Here is a 24555-nt window from a genome sequence, read left to right on the forward strand (position 1 = left end):
CCTGTTCATATACCCATCCAAATGCCTTTCAAATGATGTAATTATAGCAGCCTCCACTTCCTCTTGTTGCTCATTCCATACACGCACCACCCTCTGTGTGAAAAAGTTGCCCCTTAGGTCCCTTTCATATCTTTCCCGTCATACCCTGAACCTATGCCTTCTAGTTCTGGACTCCCACTACTCCAGGGACAAGACCATGTCTGTTTATCCTATCCATGTCCCTCATGATTTTATAAACCTCTGTAAGGTCACCCCTCAGCCTCCAAAGCTCCAGGGAAAACATCCCCAGCCTATTCAGCCTCTCCCTTTAGCTCAAAACCTCCAACCTTGGCAACATCCTTATAAACCTTTTCTGAACCCTTTCAATTTCACAACATCCTTCCGATAGGAATTGGACCAGAATTTGCATGCAATATTCCAAAAGTGGCTGAACCAATGTCCTGTACAGCTGCAACATAGACTCCCAACTCTGATACTCAATGCTTTGATCAATAAAGGAAAGCATACTAAATGCCTTTTTCATTATATACTTTCAAGGAGCTATGAACGTGCACTTTAAGGTCTTTTTGTTCAGCAACACGCGCTAGGACCTTAACATTAAGTCCTGCTCTGATTTGCTTTTCCAAAATGCAAAATTGATCTAAATTAAACTCCATCTGCCACTCCTTAGCCCATTGATCCATCTGATCTAGATCACGTAGTACTCTGAGATAACCTTTTTCGCTGTCTACTACACCTCCAACTTTGGTGTCATCTGCAAACTTACTAACCATACCTCCTATATTTACATCCAAAACATTTATATCAATTGAGAGAGAAACACAATTGGATAGATGAGGTTAAAGGTCAGTCTGGGGGATTGAATAGCTGCGAACGGAATTATTAGTGGCTGACAATGAGTAGTGTGTGGAAGCAGCCCATGTGATGACAAGGTTTGGTGTGTGTGGGTGGGGAGCTTAATATTGAGTTAAAACATTTTAGGGCTTGAGTACTTTTCCCCATGCTTTCCCCCATTTCCACATATCATCACATGGGTTATGACCACACCCTACCCAGTGTCAGCCACATTAGCAGGTATTCATTCTCCCAGACTGATCTTTAACCACTCCTTTGTCTGTTCAACTGTGTTTCTCTCTATTTAGGCTCTCCCTCCATCTATGGTTTACTCTCTCCTCTTTCCTCACCCCATCTTCTGTATATAAACCATTCTGTTCCTAGTTATCATCAGTTCTGAGGAAGGTCACTGGACTTCAAATGTTAACTCTGATTTCTCTCCACAGATGCTGCCAGACTCACTGAGATGTTCCAGTAATTTCTATTTTTGTGACATTTAAGATAGTTTGAAATTCTCTCATCATTAGCAACAAGTAGGAAAAAAAAACTTTTCCCCCACAATATTCTTTTCAGACAATCAACCCCAGAGTAGTATCACTCCTATTTTCACCTTAAAAGTTCTTACCCAACTGATGAGTTTGCAAACATTTAATTTTGGCAATTTTTGCAAATTCACCAGGTCTGTCTCACCTAGAAACCAACCAATATAGGCCAACTCACTGATTGTTTCCACCAAAATCTATGGAGAAGAAATATCTGGACTTTTGCCAGTTACTTTGACTACCTTGAGGCTGCTAAGCAGCATACCTGCTAATAGGAATCTTCAGAGTTGAAACCCCTTCTGGCCTCTGGCCTCTCTTTTCTTAAGGTTGTAAAATCTCAACTTCAGCACTTATTTTACTAGATTGCTTCTCTAGTCATTTAGCTAAAGTAACATCCTTTTTTGGGGATGCAGTTATGACCCACTGCTAGAAAAAAAGCCTTCTGACCATTAAAAAAAACCAAATCATCTTAGGAGAAATGAAAATCAAAAACCCATATACCTCTACCAAGATCCCAATAATAATATATAATAAATACTAATTACATAGTTTATCAATATATCTCATCAAATATGATATATTACTATCTTACAACACATCTCAGATATGTTTTACTTATAAATGCAGCGTTGCTTAGCATTGTCCGCTGATTTCTATTCGTGATTTTGTGGTTGGGAGCATTCAAGACAGGGTGTGACAAATAGATCATTTCTGTGATTTAACTGCAATGTTTAAGTTTGTCTGGTTATAGTACCATATAGATGAAACAGCAGGGATAGCTTGTATATTTTAAGGGAACATCACAGTGCAAACTATAGATTCATTCTGTTTTGGCTTTGTGTCAGCATTACAAACTAACATCCGTATGCCAAAATATTTTATGAATGTGATTAACAATATGGCAATTACCAGGTAATTTGTTTTTGATGTTGGTATTTAAAATAAGAATAGAAATTGAATTTTTGATTCATAAGCAAAGGTTTCAAGGTTTAAAAATCCTTGAGTATTACATTTAATCAGAAGACAAGGAAGAAATGTATAGCTTTGTTTTCTTGAATTTTGAATACCGATTGATCATCTTCTATTATGAGTTCTTCACGTCTTAATTTGAGTTCAACTTTGTTAAACTTTGTTTATTATTGTGCTCCACATGATAAGACTAGAGAGCAACATGCTCCATATTGTACAGGGTCCAACTTATTTGTAAAACATAAAAACATGACAGCTGAGGTCACAGTGACCCCACAGTTACCTCACAGGCTTATCTACATACTCATTAAACCCAATCCATGCACATCAAACTGACTTAATCATGAATCATGGCTCTACACTAGCAAAATCATGTACTAGTATTTCAAGAATTCTCATTGCAATGTAACAAAGCTAATTTTACAGAATATTTATGTTGCTTTCACATCTGAGCTCATGAATCCTTTCTCACACTTCATGCTCACTTTCATTTTTCCAATGACTGAAGCACAACACCAGTTGTGATTCGGTGTTGCTGCTGGCATCTTACTCCAATGTGTATGTTAAGTATTGACTTTTTAAGAATGTTTTATACTTTCGCTGAGCATAAAACATATTTGTTTGATTTTTTTTTGCCAGCTTACAAGTGCTGAGTGCTTTGAATATGATGCTTAACCTCGTTATAACAGAATTTATTTATGTTGTGTTTACTGATGTGAATAGCCTGTTCACTGACCAAATACTATGTTGTTGGCAATGTAATCATAGTTAATTCATCCAATTCTTGTCCTTAAAAATTACCACAATGCCCTCAAAGTATATGCAATGTGTCTTTGAATGGAAAAAAATGCAGGAACTGCTGGAAATATAAATAGGCATTTTTGTACTACTCATGCTTTTCCTTTCGACTAAATTGGTGCCTGAATGGGACCATACCTTATATTTTAGGATAGCCATTTTTTGTTTTCCACTGTGAAGTGAGACAAGTGGTGTTTGTGTTGAAGCCCTCAGTCTTTGTTATTTTGGAGAAAGAAGAGGAGGTTTAGCAGTGAGATCCACATAGATGAGATTTCACCAAAGGAAGAAAGCTGAAAACACCCATTGCTGATCCTTCAAGCTATTTATGTATGATGTTCTTGACTTTTGCTAAAGCTCCTAAATGTTCAATGTTTAGGGGAAACATAGACTTTGTAAGCTTACTTATAAGAATTATATTTCTCTCTTGAAACTATTTCAGATTGTACTCCCACCTCACCTGGACCGAGTTCGAGAAAAGTTAGCAGAAAACATCCACGAGCTCTGGGTGATGAACAAAATTGAGCTTGGCTGGACATATGGGCCGGTATGTTGGTGGCGTGTCATTAATTCATATGTGGCAGATTGTGAAATAATTCATATATGGTCCAGGAGGGCTATTTTCTATTGTGTGTTAGCTTAGGAAAAATGAGTCAATTTGATTTTGAATCAGGATGAAGATTATTTCAATTTTAATCTATTGAAAGAATATAGGCTTTTATGTTGAAAGGAAAACAGCTTCATAAATCAGTATCTTGGAATATAGTAAAGATTGCAAAGTGCACAGTAAAGTGTATTTTCCTGGAGCTGACTGCATCACCATCCAAGTTCGTTTGAAGTTCCATTAAACCTGTTACTTGGCATTCGAGGAGGAAGTTCAACTTGCATAATGCAAAATACAAGATAATACATGGCTTGGAAAGGGTGGACGCTATGAAATTGTTTCCGTTAGGTGAGGAGACTAGGACCCGTGGACACAGCCTTAGAATTCGAGGGGGTCAATTCAGAACAGAAATGCGGAGACATTTCTTCAGCCAGAGAGTGGTGGGCCTGTGGAATTCATTGCCGCAAAGTGCAGTGGAGGCCGGGACGCTAAATGTCTTCAAGGCAGAGATTGATAGATTCTTGATGTCAAGAGGAATTAAGGGCTACGGGGAGAATGCGGATAAGTGGAGTTGAAATGCCCATCAGCCATGAATGAATGGCGGAGTGGACTTGATGGGTCGAATGGCCTTACTTCCACTCCTATGTCTTATGGTCTTATGGTCTTATGGTCTTAAAACCACTGCTGGGAGGTTCACGTGCTCAGGTGGAGTTAGGTGTAAATGCTACCGATGATGTGAAAGCACCAAGAGGCAGCCAACCATAACCTTCTGGCTATGAAGGACAGAAAACCATCTGCCTCCTACATGGAGCCAAAGTAGACAGGCAGGAGGCTGGAAGAACACAGCAAGTCAGGCATTATCAGGAGGTGGAGAAGTCAATATTTCGGGTCTAATCCTTCTTCAGGACTGGGGGTGGGTGTAAGGGGAGCTGCAGGTAAAGGGGGTGGCGGGAGCAGGGTAGTGAAGTGGGGATAGGTGAAGATAGGCAGACGGTATGACTGGTTGGTCAATGGGAGGAATGAATATGGAGCCAACCAGCAATTCTGACCGGAAAAGGTGAGGGAAGGTGGTGTGAGGGGAACTGATGGTTCGGAGGCAGCTTTGTTGAGGAGTGGATTGCAGTCATGGCAGGGGCATTATTGAGCCACCAACGGGCTAGATTTGTGACCCAGGCTGAGTGCTGTGTCTGCAAAACAGCAATAAACCCACAGCACTTCTTAAAGCATGAAAGACCCCCTCAGTAACTACTGTTTCAACCTCTTGTGTGATAAAAAATAGGCAAAGTCTTCAGTCTTGAAAGTTAAGATTGCACGCAAAATGCTTTTGCATATTTAAGTAGTTGTTAATTTCTCGCCTGTTTGTACGTTCACCCATGCTTCAGGTCAGCCTTGGACATCAGTGGAAAGGCTGAAATGGTCCTCCAATTTGAAATTATTGCCTAGCATTTGGCAAGCCAGGGATAGGTAGCTGCTAGTTAAAATACACACCCTTGTTCTTTAATCAACATTATCAAGCTGGCAACCCTGAGGCAAGAAGACCCAAATATTTAACCTTCTGAGAATTTATCAAGATTGTATTTTAACTTTTTTAACTTCATGACAGAATTCAGATTTATTTGAAGAAAAAGCATTTCCTTCAGTTGAAGCTATTTGAATCAAGCAGAAATGAGAGGTTTTTTTACTGTTATTTTTGCTAAGCATTGAAACAACAATGCTGTAGTCAAAATCCCCTGTTACACGTTAATTTAGTTTGTTTATGTTGTCCAGGGTGGCACAGTGGCACGGTGGCTCAGTGGTTAGCACTGCTGCCTCACAGCACCAGAGTCTCAGGTTCGATTTCAGCCTCGGTCAAATGTCTGTGTGGAGTTTGCACATTGTCTGCGTGGGTTTCCTCCGGGTGCTCTGGTTTCATCCCACAGTCCAAAGATGTGCAGGTCAGGTGAATTGACTATACTAAATTGCCCACCGTGTTAGGTGCATTAGTCGGAGGGGAAATGGGTCTGGGTGGGTTACTCTTCGGAGGGTTGGTGTGGACTGGTTGGGCTGAAGGGCTTGTTTCCACACTGTCGGGAATCTAAAAATAAAACTTGGCGACAAAAATATGTAGAGTTGATTTGGAGATGTTAGAAAGGTTTTTGATTATAATATGCCACCACAACTGTGAAGCTATTAACATAACTTGGCATTTTCCTTATAGATCCGGGATGACAACAAACGGCAACATCCTTGTCTGGTAGAATTCTCCAAATTACCAGAACAGGAACGAAATTACAATTTGCAGATGTCACTTGAAACCCTCAAGTGAGTATGTTATTTTATTTATTCCCTTTCTTCTTACAGTAACAAACATTATATTTTCCTGAAGTTTAAAGCTTTTGTTAATGCTGACAATTTTTGGATCCCTCCAGCGTATACCTTGTGAAGTTTATATGATTTTCCCCCAGTCAAAGCTTTCTGAGGATCACAGGAGCAAAGAACAGAATATTATTACTTCTGTCATCTTCTGATAAGCCACTCACTGTATGCAAAGCCCCAGCAGGGATATGATGTCTTGAGCATCTCGCTCAGTGAGAATATAATGAGTTAACTTGCTGAATTAATTCAAACGTCTGTTCTTGATTTTCTGCAGGGATTTATGGCCTGTCTGAAATCTGCGGAAATTCATTTGTAAGTTAATGATAAAGAAACAAGCAACAGAAATGTCAGGCAGAAATTAATGCCCTACCTCCTGCTGAATTTGATGATGGAGGCCTTTAATCAGCCAGGACCACCGTGCTGCCTTCCCTCCAATTTAATCCCTTGGTGGGAATATCCTTAGATGGCCTTTCTGCCTATCACTAATCTATACCCTTAAATAGACAATTACTACTGACTCATAGATGTCATCCCACTAGAATCACAGAATCCCTAGAGTGTAGAAACAGGACATTTTGCCTAACAAGTCCACACCGACCCTCCAAAGAGTATCCCACCCAGACCCATTCCCCAAAACTAATACTCTATTATTCCCCTGACTAATGCACCTAACCTACAAATCCCTTAACACTACGGGCAGTTTAGGATGGCCAATTCACCTGGCCTGTGCGAGGAAACCGGAGCACCCAGAGGAAACCCACGCAGATACAGGGATAATGTACAAACTCCACACAGAGAGTCGCTCTGGAATTGAACTTTGGTCCCTGGCGCTGTGAGGCAACAGTGCTAACCACTGAGCCACCATGCCCTCATCAGTTCACAAAACCCACATGGTCATCGGCCACTGCATTTGTTTAGCCACCTTTTCAAATGAGATGAAATACCTTTCAACATCCTTCTCATCAAATTTAGGCAATGCTTGAATATATTTAAATAATATCCACTTGGGATTAAGAGACACAGAAGATGATGGCAGTTAATTTCTGCCAACCTTCACAAGGAGGAAAGTGTGACAGTTTCGGGTGCTTAGTCAGCAGCTTGGCACTGTTAAGATGCCATCAATCCCACCAGCTCACACAATGAGAGCTGAATGTCCTCCTGCCTCGAGAACGAGGTAGGACTGCTTGATTAAACTGCATTTATTTCAATGCAAGAGGCCAACAGGGAAAGCAGATGAACTCAGAGCATGGTGAGGAACATGGGACTTGGATATCATAGCAGTTACAGAGATGTGGTTTAGGGTTGGACAGGACTAGCAGCTTAATGTTCCAGGATACAAATGCTATAGGAAGGATAGAAAAGGAGGCAAGAGAGGAGGGGGAGTGGTGTTTTTGAGAAGGGATGGCATTATAGCTATACTGAGGGAGGATATTCCTGAGAATACTTCCAGGGAAATTATTTCAGAACAACTGAGAAATAAGAAAGGGATGATCACCTTATTGGGATCATATTATAGACCACCTAACAGTCAGTTGGAAATTGAGAAACAAATTTGCAAGGTGATCTCAGTTATCTGTAAGAATAATACGGTGGTTGTGGTAGGGGATTTTAACTTTCCAAACATAGGCTGCTATTGCCATAATGTAAAGGATTTAAATGGAGAGGCATTTGTTAAGTGTGTACAAGAAAATTTTCTGATTCAGTATGTGGATGTGCCTAGTGGAGAAGGTGCAAAGCTTGACCTACTCTTGGGAAATAAGACAGGGCAGGTGACTCAGGTGTTAGTGGGGGAGCACTTTGGGGCCAGCAACCATAATTCCATTGGTTTTAAAATAGTGGTGGAAAAGGATAGACCAGAATATAAATTCTAAACAGCAGGAAGGCTAATTTTGATGGCATTAGGCAAGAACTTTCAAAAGTTGATTTGGGGTGGATGTTCGCAGGTGAAGGGATGGCTGGAAAATGGGAGGCCTTCAGAAGTGAGATAACGAGAGTCCAGAGACAGTATATTCCTGTGAGGCTGAAAGTAAGGCTGGTAGATGTAGGGAATGCTGGATGACTCGAGAAATTGAGGGTTTGGTTTAGGAAAGAAAGGAAGCTCGTGAGTGAATCCTTAGAATATAGTGGTAGTAAGAGTATAATTAAGATAGGAAATCAGGACGCCAAAGAGACGTGAGATAGCTTTAGCAAATAGAGTTAAGGAGAATCCAAAGGGATTCTACAAATACATTAAGGTTACAAGAGTAACTAGGTAGAGAATAGGACCCTTCAAAGATCAGCAAGGCCACCTATATGTGGAACCTTAGGAGATGGGACAGATACTAAACGAGTATTTTGCATCAGCGTTTCCTGTGGAGAAGGACATAGAAGATACAGAATGTGGGGAACTAGACGGTGACATCTTGAAAAATGTCCATATTACAAAGGAAGTGGTGTTTTAAAATGCATAAAGGAGGATAAATCCCCAGGACCTGATCAGGTGTACTCTAGAACTCTGCGGGAAGCTAGGGAGGTAATTGCTGGGCCCCTTGCTGAGATTTTGTATCATTGATAGTCACAGGTGACGTGCTGGAAAACTAGAGGTTGGCTAATGTGGTGCCACTGTTTAAGAAAGGTGGTAAGGACAAGCCAGGGAACTATAAATCGGTGAGCCTGATGTCAGTGGTGGGCAAGTTGTTGAAGAAAATCCTCAGGAACAGTATTTACATATATTTGGAAAGGCAAGGACTGATTAGGGATAGTCAATATGGCTTTGTGCATGGGAAATCATGTCTCACATTGAGTCTTTTCAAGAAATAACATAGAGGATTGATGAGGGCAGAGTGGTAGATGTGATCAATATAGACTTCATTAAGGTGTTCAACAAGGTTACCCATGGGAGACTGGTTAGTAAGATTAGATCTCATGGAATACAGGGAGAACTAGCCATTTGGATACAGAACTGGCTCAAAGGTAGAAGACTGAGGGTGGTGGTGGACGGTTGCTTCACAGACTGGAGGCCTGTGACCAGTGGTGTGCCTGAAGGATCGGTCCTGGTTCCACTGCTTTTTGACATTTATGTAAATGATTTGGTTGTGAATATAGGCGGTATTGTTAGTAAAATTGGAGGTGTAGTGGCCAGTGAAGAAGGTTACCGCAGACTACAGCTTTGTCTTGACCAGATGGGCCAATGGGCCAAGGAGTGGCAGATGGAGTTTAATTCAGATAAATGTGAGGTGCTGCATTTTGGAAAAGCTAATCAGGGCAGGACTTATGCACTTAATGGTAAGGTCCTAGGGAGTGTTACTGAACACAGAGGCCTTGGAATAAGATGTATAGTTCCTTGAAAGTGGAATCCCAGGTAGATAGGATGGTGAAGAAGGCATTTGGCATGCTTTGCTTTATTGGCCAGAGCATTGAGTGTAGGAGTTGGGAGGTCATGTTGCGGCTGTACAGGATATTGGTTTGGCCACTTTTGGAATATTGCGTGCAATTCTGGTCTCCTTCCTATCGGAAAGATGTTGTGAAACTTGAAAGGGTTCAAAAAAGATTGACAAAGATGTTGCCAGGGTTGGAGGATTTGAGCTGTAGGGAGAGGTTGAATAGGCTGGTGCTGTTTGCCCTGGAGCATTGGAGGCTGAGGGTGATCTTACAGAGGTTCATAAAATCGTGAGGTGCATAGATAAGGTGAATAGACAAGGTCTTTTTCGTAGGGGTGAGAGTGTCCAGAACGAGAGGGTATAGGTTTAGGGTGAGAGGGGAAAGATATAAAAGTGTCCCAAGGGGAACCTTTTCACACAGAAGGTGGTGCATGTGTGGAATAAGCTGCCAGAGGAAGTGGTGCAGGCTGGTACAATTACAACATTTAAAAGGCATCTGGATAAGTATATGAATAGGAAGGGTTTGGAGGAATAGGACTGGATTACTTTAGGGTATCTGGTTGTTGGAGTTGGATCAAAGGGTTTGTTTGTGTGCTGTACATCTCTATGACTCTTTAATAATCAGGGACAGAGAGTAATGCCAGTCCAGCCAGCAAAGCCCATATTCTGTGAATGAAAAATCTGCAGACAGCATCCATGGTGAATATATTCAGCCCTCCCCATGACAGTAATGCAGTAGTAGTCATTTTGGACTCTTCAGGAACAATGATTTACCGATCCTTTACCCACAATGTCTCCCAGCTGTGCCCTAATTTTTATGAATATACCAACTGATCAAAATTAGCTGCACTGGTAGGTGAAGATTATTAAAGTTATGGCATCATACAGCACGGTTAACATACTCTTTTGGACCAATCCATGCTGAACATAATCCCAAACTAAACTGGTCCCACCTGCCTACTCCTGGCCCATATTCCTCTAAACTTTACCTATTCACGTACCTATCCAAATGTCTTTTAAATGTTGTAATTGTAGTTGACGAGGAAGTGAAATTTCCTGCTGCAGAGATGTGTGATGTCCACATTTACTTTTGAACTTCCCAACGAGCTTATATTAGTCTTTTTGATAATATAACCCATACTTAAATTTGAATGCAAAAACAAGTAACTATAAATGCCCAATTTGAATTAAGTGGCTAAAAGTGACGTTCCTATAATAATTAGTATATATCAGTGAATGGGTACTCGCTCTTGAGTCATCATGGAAGGAGGGACAGAATTACTAGATAGAAAGGCTCAGTAGCCTACTGCTGTGCCAAAAATTATGTTGTGTCTCTATCGGTGTAAAATATTATGGTGGAGGCCAATGAAACAACTACAAATTTATTCAATGTTTTCTATTCTCCCTCTTGGTGTAAAAAAATGGATTTATCCTTATACCTGCCACTTTGCAAGATGGACAAGCAGAGGAAAAGGCATAGAAGTAGGTGTGCACCACTGACAAAATTGACATGGCTGAATTGCGGCATTCTTAATTTTGTGTCGTTGAAAATTATTCTAAAGTGGAGTATTGGATAGTTTGCCTTGAGATGAAGTCCCATCGACTTAAAAGGCACCTATACAGATTTTTTTTTTAAACCTGTTATCTTTTCTAAATTCCCTGCTAATATATCGAGGTTGCTCAGTGGTCTTGCCCATCATTTCTCTATAAAATATGGAAGACATTTGATCAGTGACCTACAGTATCCTGTGTGGCTTGTTGCTGTGACATTGTTCTCATTTAAGTTATGGAACTGGTGCCTTGTAAGGTGGACATTATTCATCGCAACTTGTCACCTGCACATAATATTCAAACGTGTGTCATTTTACCACAGGTAGCTCAATTCAGTGTAGAGTGTTCTGATTCAATATCTAGGAATTAGCCAAGAGCTATTCACTGCAATTAAGAAAGAAAAATAATATCTCACTTTAAGCTGGAGACGCTTACTTGATATTAAAGTGTAAAAGGAAAAACCTAAATATTTGCATTAGAACATATGTGCAAAATTATTGCAGTGTATTTAATCCACTTGGGGCAATCTCCCCAGTTTTAATTAATTCCTGTGTTGCTGAGATGAAATACACTCAGACTGTGTTCTGCCATCGCAAATCTAGATGATAGCCAGGCAGACTTGGTATGATGCAATATTCTGTCTAAATCTTTCCTAATGAGAATCACAAATTAATTGATTGTGAAAGATTTATTTAATCATGACTTTAATGAGCAAGTTTTTTTGGGTATAGAATCAGAGGTAATGCATTAATTTGAGCTATATTTTAGCAATACTGGTAGCATATGTGTTCATTTTTGAAACCAGAACCATCACCAAGCAGAGTAAATGTTAGAGCAGACGTGGCTGCAATCTGTCTGTGACTCCAAAGGGAGAGCAGCAGAGGGGCCTGATAGAGTAGTAGGATTTCCAAGTTCTTATTTGGCTATAATTGATACTGCTCTAAAGAGCATGAAGCTGATGGTGGAACTTTCTTCCCAAACTATGGCCTGCATTTGGAGGTTGTTACTACACCTTGGGAAGACCAAAGCCATTGTATTCAGCTGCCATTTCAGACTTCATTCCCTCCCCACCAACTCCACTGCTCTCCATGGAAATTTCCTGAGGCTGAACCAAACTGTTCAGTTTTGGCTTCATATTTGAACCAAAGAAGCTTTTGACCACGAATCAGCACCTGAGCCAAGATAACCGATTTCCATCTAAATCAAGTCTCTTGAAGTTGCTTTGCCTCAGCTGATTTGCTGCTCATTCATGCCTTTGTTATCTCTTGTTTTGTCTAATTTAATGCACTCCTGGGTGACCTTCTAAGTTATATCCTCTGCAAACTTGACCCTCTACCTTGCCCAGAAATCTGTTCACCCATCCCCCCTGTGATGCTGACCTATGTTGTACCTTGGTAAAGCGAGGCCTCAGTTATAAAATGGTCATCCTTGTTTTCAAAATCCACAATTACTTTATACCTTGCTACCTCTTTCTTTCCTGAAACCCTCTGAAATGTCGACTTGTAGCTAAAGCTGGCACCATGAGCACCCCAGATTTTAATTGTGCCACATTGGTAGCTGTGCCTTCAACTGCCTATGCTCTAAGCTCTGGATTCTCTCCTGAAACCTCTAAGGCTCTTTTAACTTTCTTTCCACCTTGAAGTTTCTCTTTAAGTACTACCTCTTTGATCAAGCTATTGACAATCTTCTCTCATATCACCTTATGTGGCTTGTCATCAGGTCTCCCATGAAATGTCTAGGGATGCTTTATGTGGATGGTGCATCTCGTGAGATATGACATATCGGTTTCAAGCAGGGTATGAGACCATGCCATAGAGGGAACGATGCAGTCAGGGTGAGGGGAGAGATCCAACCAAACTAGGTTACATCAAGGTGTTTAAAATTATTGCTTCTCTCAGGATGGTGGTGGCTTGGGTGTTAGTGAATCGGTCTATTCCTAAGATTGCATTAGGAACCATGTTAACTGGTCATGGGAAACTGGTTGGCACCAACAATGCAATCCTAGTGTTCCAGGCCTCCAGTAGTCCTTTGCAGATGAGGTGCCCTGCAACCAACTCTGTACACACTAATGGGGTTGGTATAGGTGGGCATTAGTAGGTGCTCTGCTGGTATAACTGCCTGGTTATAGGAATTTTTGGGTGACTGAAACAATGCCCTGCTAGAAACAGAATTAAGGATCATCAATTTAAAACTGAAATGCGGAAGTGGGTTGTGAGTGTTTGGAACTCCTTTCCACAGAGAGCTATGGGGTAGAAGGGGGTGAGGGTGGGGTGGTGGCAGAGATTTGTGTGTATTTAAAGCTGAAATAGATAAATTCTTGGTCAGTACGGGAATCAAGGGTATGGGGTCAGGATAGGGAAGTGGATGTGAAGAATGTCAGATCAGCCATGATCCTATCGAATGGCAGTGCAGGCTGAAGGGGCTGGATGGCCTACTCCTGTTCCTATTTCATATGGCTGTATCAGAATGAAATTGTTACTGCAAGGAGTATGTACCAAAAATACTGACAGTTGGAAATCATAGGACTGTGAGTCCTCTGAGAAAATCTATTGCTTCAGTATCATTGAGAATGTTAAGGAATGTTATTAGTAAATCAGCTTGCTTTCTAACTTGTAGACCATCTGATTCCAAATTCTGGAGAAAGTATTCACAGTAACAGCCCTGAACTGTCTTCATTTGAATTGGCAATGTGATGGCATTTATAAATGTAAAGTTTTCAACCTCATTTTCCCACTCAAGAAATCACAGCTCCCCATAAGTCATTTGTTAAGTGAAAATATTTTGACAGTAAGATAACTGGAAGGATTTTTGAGACTGATTCATGACTGAGTGCTGGGAGAAGGACCATTAAGTATATGGTTTTGCAGACTGATTGAACTGATTCAGGTCAGAACCCAGAACAAATATAAAGGACATGACTGTGCTTGAGACAACTTAATGCAAAGCCATACTTCCACCTTATTTTGTTTGTACATCAGAATGTAACTGACTCTTACATCCAAATGCAAATATAAGTCCAAAATACTTTGAATGTAAACCTGTGCATTTTATTTACAACTTTCACTGCTTTAAAGCATTATAAATTGGGACTCCTTTTCCAGTTACCTTCACCTTGGTGGAATCTGATTCCCCATCATGATTTGGAGATGCTGGTGTTGGACTATGGAAACAAATAAAGTTAACACTTTAGGTTATTTATCTTTCATTGGAACTGAAAAATAAGGATATAACTATTAGTTTTGATCTAGTCAAGGAGGGGAGGGAGTAGAAAGAATAACTTAGAAGGGTAGAAGTTAGGCGAGGATAGGTTGGAAGATGCGAGAGATTAAGGAATAAAATATTTCATGATGCATAGACAAAGAGAATAGTATTGGGTGTTGTAAAGGAATACAGCTTTGGCATGAGTAGCTACATAGAGTCTGAATGTAAATGAAAGGATAAAGACAGAAACGAGTCAGAAAATGAAAACATAAACTTCATTAACACAAACACATGGAACAAGATGGAGGCGGATACTACATTCTAAAATTTATTGAACTCTGAAATAACTGCACAGAGGCTAGTATCCCCTCACCAAGTCACCCTTTATTTACATGCACTGTGTAGACTGAGGAGACTTTCTGAATCTCCTTATATCTGTCAGCCAGGGATGCCTGATTGGGCCATCAAGGGATCTCATAGTCAATGGGATCCACCTGGCCCTGGTTACAATTGCCACAAAATCATTATTGAGTCCAGAAGGCTGTAGTATGCTGAACTGTTGATGCTCGATAGTGTGTTGAGAAATGGAGCTTGAATAGACATTTTTCTTTATTCTTGTGTGAGGTGTGGGCACATTAATAAGTTCAACATTGGTTCAAAGTTTGTTGCGGTTCTGTTTGCCGAGCTGGGAATTTGTGTTGCAGACGTTTCGTCCCCTGTCTAGGTAACATCCTCAGTGCTTGGGAGCCTCCTGTGAAGCGCTGCTGTGATGTTTCCTCCAGCATTTATAGTGATTTGTCTCTGCCGCTTCCGGTTGTCAGTTCCAGCTGTCCGCTGCAGTGGCCGGTATATTGGTCGATGTGCTTATTGATTGAATCTGTGGATGAATGCCATGTCTCTAGGAGTTCCCTGGCTGTTCTCTGTTTGGCTTGTCCTATAATAGTAGTGTTGGCCCAGTCAAATTCATGTTGCTTGTCATCTGAGTGTGTGGCTACTAATGATAGCTCTTCGTGTCGTTTTGTGGCTAGTTGTGTTCATGGATGCGGATCGTTAGCTGTTTTCCTGTTTGTCCTATGTAGTGTTTTGTGCAGACCTTGCATGGGATTTTGTACACTACATTGGTTTTGCTCATGCTGGGTATCGGGTCTTTCGTCCTGGTGAGTTGTTGTCTGAGAGTGGCTGTTGGTTTGTGTGCTGTTTTGAGGCCTAGTGGTTGTAGTAGTCTGGCTGTCAGTTCAGAAATGCTCTTGATGTATGGTAGTGTGGCTAGTCCTTTGGGTTGCAGCATGTCCTCGTTCCGTTGTCTTTCCCTTAGGCATTTGTTAATGAAATTGCGTGGGTATCCATTTTTGGCACATACATTGTATAGGTGTTCTTCTTCCTCTTTTTGCAGTTCTGGTGTACTGCAGTGTGTTGTGGCCCTTTTGAATAGTGTCTTGATGCAACTTCTTTTGTGTGTGTTTGGGTGGTTGCTTTCGTAGTTCAGGACTTGGTCTGTGTGTGTGGCTTTCCTGTATACCTTTGTAGTGAATTCTCCGTTAGGTGTTCTCTGTACCATCACGTCTAGGAATGGGAGTTCGTTGTCCTTTTCTCCCTCTCCAGTGAATCGGATTCCTGTGAGTGTGGCGTTGATGATCCGGTGTGTGTTCTCTACTTCTGTGTTTTTAATGATTACAAAGGTGTCATCCACATATCTGACCCAGAGTTTGGGTTGAAATTGCAGTAAGACTGTTTGTTCTAATCCTTGAGGTAAAAACAATGACTGCAGATGCTGGAAACCAGATTCTGGATCAGTGGTGCTGGAAGAGCACAGCAGTTCAGACAGCATCCAAAGTGCAGCGAAATCTGCATTACCGCTTCTGCTATGAGTCCAGAGATGGGTGAGCCCATGGGTGTGCCATTGATTTGTTCATATATTTGGTTGTTGAATGTGAAGTGTGTTGTGAGGCACAGGTCTAGTCGTTTGAGTATGCCGTCTTTGTTGATAGGTTCAACGTCCTGTTGTCTGTTCTGTATGTCCAGCAGGTTGGCTATTGTTTCTCTGGCTAGGGTTTTGTCGATAGAGGTGAACAGTGCCGTTACATCGAATGAGACCATGGTTTCTTCCTTGTCTATGTGTATATTTCTGATGATGTCCAAGAATTCCTGTGTTGATTGTATAGAGTGTCTGGATCCGCTGATCAGGTGTTTCAGTTTCTGCTGTAGTTCTTTAGCCAGTTTGTGTGATGGTGTCCCTGGTAGTGATACCATGGGTCTGAGTAGGATGTCCGATTTGTGCACTTTAGGTAGTCCATAGAATCTGGGGGTGTTGTTACTTTCAGGTTTCATTCTTTGTATGTCAAACCTGGTTATCTGTCTGTTTTTTTTGTAGGTTCCTCAGTGTGTTGTTTATCCTATTGGTGAGCTGTAGGGTGGGGTCAAACTCCCTCTTTTGGTAGGTGCTGGTATCTGTAAGTAGTTGTTGCGCTTTTTGGATGTAGTCTGCTTTGTCCAGGATGACCGTCATTCTGCCTTTGTCTGCAGGTAGTATGATTTGTTTTTATCGTTTCTTAGTGATTTTAGTGCTTCCCTCTCCTTGGTGTTGAGGTTATGTGTTTGTCTTTTCCTTGTTATCAGAGGTACGATACTTTGTCTCACTGTTTGTTGTGTCTCTTCTGTCAAGTCCATTGTTCCTGAGTGTGTATTGTAGTGCAGCTAGGAAGTCTGCTGTATTGGTGTCCCTGTGGTTATAGTTGAGTCCCTTGGCCAGTATTGTTCTTTTCGTGTCTGTGAGCTGTCTGTGGGAGAGGTTTCTAACCCAGGTGTGTGTTGTGGTGTCCTCTCAGTTATGTGTTAGTTTGGCCATTTTTTCTTTTAGTGCCGTTTTTTTGCGGTGTGTGGTCCTGTTCTCTCCTATGGTGACGGCTTGTTCTATGGTCCAGGTCCATTCCTGATTGCTGGTTTTTGAAATTAACGATTTTTGGCATGCAATTTCTTGTCTGTATTTGTGAAGTCTGTTGTGAGCATCTGTAATCATTACCTGGATCATCCTGAATCCGTTCTATCTGGCTGTGTCCCTGGCTTGTGGGTTGTTGATTGGTGGTCTGTATCTGACACATGGTGGAAGGATTCGATTCTTTCGGCATTCATGCAGGAACTGGAGTTGTTCGTATGTGGCGCTTAGGCGGTTGGCACAAGATTCCCATCATACTACCAGCAGACAAAGGCAGAATGACAGTCATCCTGGACAAAGCAGACTATATCCAAAAAGCACAACAACTACTTGCAGATACCAATACCTACCAAAAGAGGGAGTTTGACCCCACCCCACAGCTCACTAATAGGATAAACAACACACTGAAAAAAAAACGGACAGATGACCAGGTTTGACCTACAAAGAATGAAACCTGAAAGTAACAACACCCCCAGATTCTATGGACTACCTAAAGTGCACAAACCAGACATCCCACTCAGACCCATGGTATCACTACCAGGGACACCATCACACAAACTGGCTAAAGAACTACAGCAGAAACTGAAACACCTGATCAGCGGATCCAAACACTCTATACAGGCAACACAGGAATTCTTGGACATCATCAGAAATATACACATAGACAAGGAAGAAACTATGGTCTCATTTGATGTAATGGCACTGTTCACCTCTATCGACAAACCCCTAGCCAGAGAAACAATAGCCAACCTGCTGGACATACAGAACAGACAACAGGACGTTGAACCTATCAACAAAGACGGCATACTCAAACGACTGGACCTGTGCCTCACAACACACTTCACATTCAACAACCAAATATATGAACAAATCAATGGCACACCCATGGGCTCACCCATCTCTGGACTCATAGCAGAAGTGGTAATGCAAAGATTAGAACAAACAGTCTTACTGCAATTTCAACCCAAACTCTGGGTCAGATATGAGGATGACACCTTTGTAATTAAAAACACAGAAATAGAGAACACACACCAGATCATCAACGCCACACTCACAGGAATCCGATTCACTGGAGAGGGAGAAGAGGACAACCAACTCCCATTCCTAGACGTGATAGTACAGAGAACACCTAACGGAGAATTCACCACAAAGGTATACAGGAAAGCCACACACACAGACCAAGTCCTGAACTATGAAAGCAACCACCCAAACACACACAAAAGAAGTTGCATCAAGACACTATTCAAAAGAGCCACAACACACTGCAGTACACCAGAACTGCAAAAAGAGGAAGAAGAACACCTATACAATGTATGTGCCAAAAACAGATACCCGCGCAATTTCATCAACAGATGCCTAAGGGAAAGACAACGGAATGAGGACAATCCGCAACCCAAAGGACTAGCCACACTACCATACATCAAGAGCATTTCTGAACTAACAGTCAGACTACTGCAACCACTAGGACTCATAACAGCACACAAACAAACAGCCACTCTCAGACAACTCACCAGGACAACGGAGCCGATACCCAACATGAGCAAAACCAATGTAGTGTACAAAATCCCATGCAAGGACTGCACAAAACACTACATAGGACAAACAGGAAGACAGCTAATGATCCGCATCCATGAACACCAACTAGCTACGAAACGACACGACCAGCTATCGTTAGTAGCCACACACTCAGATGACAAGCAACATGAATTTGACTGGACCAACACTACTATTATAGGACAAGCCAAACAGAGAACAGCCAGGGAATTCTGAGAGGCATGGCATTCATCCACAGATTCAATCAATAAGCACATGACCTGGACCCAATATACCAGCCACTGCAGCGGACAGCTGGAACTGACAACCGGAAGCGGCAAGAGACAAATCACTATAAATGCCGGAGGAAACATCACAGCAGCACTTCACAGGAGGCTCCCAAGCACTGAGGATGTCACCTGGACAGGGGACGAAATGTCTGCAACACAAATTCCCAGGTCGCCGAACAGAACCACATCAACACTGGTTGCCCACCCTTAATCTCCTGTGAAACACATGGCTTTCTAAACCATTTCCGTCATGCTGCTGTGTATCTGGAGCCACATGTAGTGCAGACCTAGCAGGGATGGCAGATTTCCTTCCCAAAACAGCATTAATGAACCAGATGGGCTTTTGTAAATGATAATGGTCATTGCTGACGGTAGCTCCATATTTTGAATTTATTTGTAAATTTAAACCAGTTGTCATGATGTGATTTGATCCCATATCACCAGAGAACTAACAATGGCCTTGTGAGTACTAGTCCAATGACATGACTACCGTGGCACTATCTCCCTAAAGTAGCTGCGAAGCACTGCAGCAAGTGCTATGAGATGGAGTGATATGTGAGTAAAGTTGTACAGTGGATAGAACAATCTTTTCACTGGTTAATTCCTTGATTTTCATATGCTGTCTAAGAATTTATGATGTGTCTAGTTCTGATAAGGAGTATGTTGCTGAGAATTTAGGAGGAGCTTTATTACTCAGGTTGGAATGTGAACTCACAACCACAGGAAGTACCTGAGACAAAGGATCTTGGATGCATTTAAACTTATTAAACAGGAAGAGGAAAGAACTGAGGAATATGTTGCTGGTATTAACTGAATGAAGTGGGAAGAGGTTAGTGAGGTTTATAATGGACTGGCATGGTGGCTCAGTGTTTAGTACTACAGCCTTGTAGCATCACGGGCCCAGGTTCGATGCCAGCCTTGGGCAATTGTTTGCAGGAGTTTGCACATTCTCCCCATGTCTGCGTGGGTTTCCCCTCACAGTCCAAAGATATGCAGGTTAGATGAATTGGCCATGATAAGATGCCCATTGTGTGCAGGCTCAGTGGATTAGCCATGGGAAATGTGGGGCTCCAGGGATGGAATGGGTCTGGGTCGGATGTTCTTTAGAGGGTCAGAATGGACTTGATAGACCAAATGGCTTGCTTCCACACTGTAGGGATTCTGTAATGAGCACCGAAGTGGAGCTATCAGTTCTCCCATTTATGTAAAAGAATATGAGTTGAAGGTTTACTTACATCTGTCCATTTATTTTACAGGACCCTCATGGCTTTGGGTTGCCATGTAGGCATTGCTGATGACCAGGCAGAAGAAAAAGTGAAAAAACTAAAGCTTCCCAGGAAGTGAGTACTTTGATCCAGCATACCATCCGAATGTTTTTTGGTGTATGTTTGCTTTCTGCAAACCTTCCAATGGGTAGTCATTGTTCTCCCCTGTCCTCTTTCTCCCTTGCCCAATGTAACAGGTACTTAACAATATTGTTGAACCTGTGTTTGGGCTGAAAAAGAAGATAATTTAAAAATCAGCATAACTTACTTCACAATCATGATTAAATGATACAGCATTAGTTGACAATGGCATATTCATTATGTTGAATTCACAATGTAGGGTGGACCTTAATCTTGGCTGATGTTGACTTTAATCTCTGTAGTGCATACAGAGTAGTAATATTTGGAGTGTAGTGTACTTTCTTTGTTTGCTATTTTTGCCCTAAGATGTGGCTACTTGCCCATTCACTGATTTCCTGTGATGACAACCTGGTTCATTTTGTCACAGTAGGTCATATTTTTCCCATGACGTAATCTTTGTAGGTAGTTTTACCTGCTTCCACAGTTCTATACGTACAACAGAACCATATCCACTAGTGATGAGTAACAATGTCCAAGTTTTAAATATAAGAGTCTGAAAGAAGCTTTCATTTGTTGACTAAATAAATAAGAGGTATGTGGTAACCAAACACCAGTTCTTTTTCTCAATCAATAGTAATTCATGTAAATTTTTCATGTTTTCATCTAAATTAAGGAATAGAGGCACCTCACAGTTAGGGAGAACTCCACTGCCAGGTCATGTTCTGCTCAATCTGTCGAGTTTTATATCTGGTTCATTAATCAATTCTTCCAAATTACAATGCAAAATTTTGCTGAGGTAATTACATTGGAAACACATGAGGGGCTAAAACAAAGTAGATAAAGAGAATTTATTCTCTTTGGAGGAAAGGTCAAAATTAGGAGAGAAAATTTATGGTAATTAGGAAAAGGACCAAAGGTGAATTATTTGATATAGAATGCATTGACTGAAAGGGTGTTGGAGGCAAACTCAATTGTGACTTTCAAAATGGACTTAGATAAACATGTGAAGGGAAGATCTTTCCAAGGTTACAAGGTAGGGCAAGTGGAATGAGATTAATTAACTTGCTTTTGCAAAGATGTACTCAAAGGACTGAGGGGACTCCTTTTGTGCTGTATGAGGTCTATGATGATTGCATGCCAGCAAGTTGACAATCTCGCACCACTTTGATTTTTAAACTTTCATCCATGTTGTCAAATCCTTCCCTGGCTCCAATTCTTCATAACGCTGAAGCCTTCTCCCACATTCCAATCTCTAAGTTTGGGTCTCTTGCACATCCCCAGTTTTCATCACTCTACCCCTTGGTCGCTGTATGGAAATACTTTCCTTAAAATTCTTCACTTCACAATCTCTCCTTATCACTTCCAAATTATTGCTTAAAGATTGCCCCTTTTGATCAATACTATATGATAAGTCTAAGTCCCTCTTAAATAGCTCGGCAAGTCCAACTGGAAAGAAACATGTTTCTGTCTGCATTGTTTTTAAAACTACTAATCACCACAAATAAAACACCCATGCAGCCAATTAAATATGTATTAAATATAATTAATTATGTATTTTAATATGAAATAATAAATATATTTCATATTTGGTAAATATGTATTTTATATTAAATATTTACAAGCAAACCCCAAACTTAATGTTGAATCCAGAAGCCTATAAAGTGTTCAGTCATGGGAGGAGATATTGTAGTTTTCTTATTCCATTGGGCTACATTGTGAAATTGTAAGAGTCAAAGGACAGTGAAGTAAGAGTGGGAGTCAGCAGCAATTTAAAATAACTGAAAACCATTCAGAACATTTGGGGTCTGTAGACCCAGATGGTGTAAAGGTTGAGGATTGTATAGGAAGACTCAATGTGGAGGCTCTGTGGGAATTTTGGCTACAATTTGAGAAATGGATCAAGGTATTGGAATGATGAAAGGGGAAAATGTGTTTGGTGGTGGCGTTGTGATGAATGTTGCTGAAAAGGCATTGAATAATCCACTGAACAGCCCAATGGGAGGGCAGCCTCAGACTGGGGCAACCCACTTGTGGGCAAAAGTGAGGACTGCAGATGCTGGAGATCAGAGGCGAGAGTGTGGTGCTGGAAAAGCACAGCAGGTCAGGCAGCATCCGAGGAGCAGGAGAATTAATTGATGTTTCAGGCAAAAGCCCTTCATCAGTTTCCAACCCAGTTGAGGCACTGGGAGAAAAGAGAAAGAGTGGACTGTGAACTAAGGATCCTGTCAGCTATGGTGGAGGAAAATCCTTGGCTGAGGGATAAGGAGGATTTATTGAAAGCAATGGCGAGAAAGGTGACTTCATTCCAACGGTTACTCAGGAAGCAGCAAAAATGAGAAGTGGAATAGAGTCCTTTCAGAACATTCAAACAATTTGGAGGAGTGTAGTTTTAGGAGCTGTAGGCATTGCTTGGCTTATATTGGTCAATAGCCCATCCCTACAAATGGAGATCTGCAAAATGGAGGTGGAAGGTACAAAAGGGAAGAGAGAAATCAGGGACGTGAAGACAAGGAAAGGTGGAAGTTTAGCCGCAAAGTTCTTCAATTTTCCAGATTGAGATTAAGGCAGAAAAAGACACTGATACACCATTAAAGTACCAGAAGAAGAGGCCAGTGGGGGGTTCTCTGTAGGATTGGAACAAAGAATATTCTATTTGTCTCACAGAAAAATGGACATGGCAACAATCTACATGGGTTTCCATACCAAACTATTTCATTTGGAGGAGATGACTGGAGTTAAAGAGGAAGTTATGAATTTTAAGAACAAGCTCAGTGATGTGAAGGAGGGCGGTGTTGGAGGATGGGACAATATAGGATTTTCATTCAATGAAGAAGCAGAGAATGCTCAGGCCACCTTGGTGCGGGATGGAGGTGCAGCGAGCATAGACATCCATGGTGAATAATAAACAGTTAGATTGAGAAGGTGGGAATCATTAAAAGTGGTAAATGGCATCAGGATTTCACACAAGATCTAAGCATGTGGACAGCCCAAAGATTGGAAAATAGGGTTTCTTTATTCCTCTGGCATCAGGTCTTTACAAAGAGGGTGAAATTATGGTAAAACTCAGAAAGCAGAGCATTTACATCAACATAAGCCAATAGTTCACGACTGATTGAGGACGTCTTTTGTTTCTTTCTTTGTTTCTCCATGAGGTCTCTCTCTTCCAAAGACACTCTTTCTTCCAGAGAGGGTCCCCTGCTCGGTGCACTCCTTTACTGTTGCCACCTGCTGTTGTGTGCCCTATTGAACAGGACATTTGCTGGAAATACTCAGCAGATTAGGCTCCAGTTGTGAAGAGAGAAACAGAGTCAATGTTTGAAGGTGATGATGTTTCCTCTGTTTTAAGTTTGTTATTAACAAGTGATGATGGCATAACAGATCTAGTCGGGAGTTGGAGACCTTAAACCAATACTTATTGTCTGACAGATTGTACAGGTAGATGTCACTGGCACATCTTCACAGAATGAACAATCCTACCCTTTCCATAGTTTCCAGAAAGGCATCTAGTGAGAATAGTTGGCCTGGATTAGATGCAAGATGCTGAGCAGTGAAGGCATGCGGACTCAGTCTGCAGATCATTAATTATTTAATATTTTTCAGATTAACAATAGGAGTTCAAGGATGAAGTCTTTTTTTTTAAAAAAACCTATAAAAGACATTCAGTAATCATCACAGGTGTTTTGTTTTATGTGGAATCATCCAAATTACTTATTATAATATTGTCAATCAATAATCACTTCATTTAATTGCCTACAACTAATGTGTTTTTGTTAGAAAGCATTTCTTTCCATGACATTTCCTAAGCATCTGCCTATTCTCCCATCTGACGTCTCCAGTGCAATCTCTCAGTGACCTCTTGGATAAAGTCAAACAGAATTAGTGGGCGGCACGGTGGCACAGTGGTTAGCACTGCTGCCTCACAGCACCTGAGACCCGGGTTCAATTCCCGACTCAGGTGACTGACTGTGTGGAGTTTGCACGTTCTCCCCGTGTCTGCGTGGGTTTCCTCCGGGTGCTCCGGTTTCCTCCCACAGTCCAAAGATGTGCGGGTCAGGTGAATTGGGCATGCTAAATTGCCCGTAGTGTTAGGTAAGGGATAAATGTAGGGGTATGGGTGGGTTTCGCTTCGGCGGGTCGGTGTGGACTTGTTGGGCCGAAGGGCCTGTTTCCACACTGTAAGTCTAATCTCTCAGAATACAGTGAATTTTATTTCTTTGTGATAGAGATCATGATCCAGTCACAAG

General features: G+C 41.4%; 1 protein-coding gene across 1 annotated transcript in view; it reads left to right on the forward strand.

Moving 5' to 3' along the window:
* Nucleotides 1-24555, forward strand: part of ryr2a (ryanodine receptor 2a (cardiac)) — a 551531-nt gene that overhangs the window by 164055 nt on the left and 362921 nt on the right. The window contains exons 22-24 of the mRNA XM_060830792.1: nucleotides 3583-3687; nucleotides 5942-6045; nucleotides 20222-20305. Coding sequence (XP_060686775.1) covers nucleotides 3583-3687; nucleotides 5942-6045; nucleotides 20222-20305 — 293 coding nt within the window. The remainder of the gene's footprint in view (nucleotides 1-3582; nucleotides 3688-5941; nucleotides 6046-20221; nucleotides 20306-24555) is intronic.

The sequence above is a fragment of the Hemiscyllium ocellatum genome, chromosome 10 (genome assembly GCF_020745735.1).
Source record: "Hemiscyllium ocellatum isolate sHemOce1 chromosome 10, sHemOce1.pat.X.cur, whole genome shotgun sequence".
Classification (NCBI taxonomy): Eukaryota; Metazoa; Chordata; class Chondrichthyes; order Orectolobiformes; family Hemiscylliidae; genus Hemiscyllium; species Hemiscyllium ocellatum.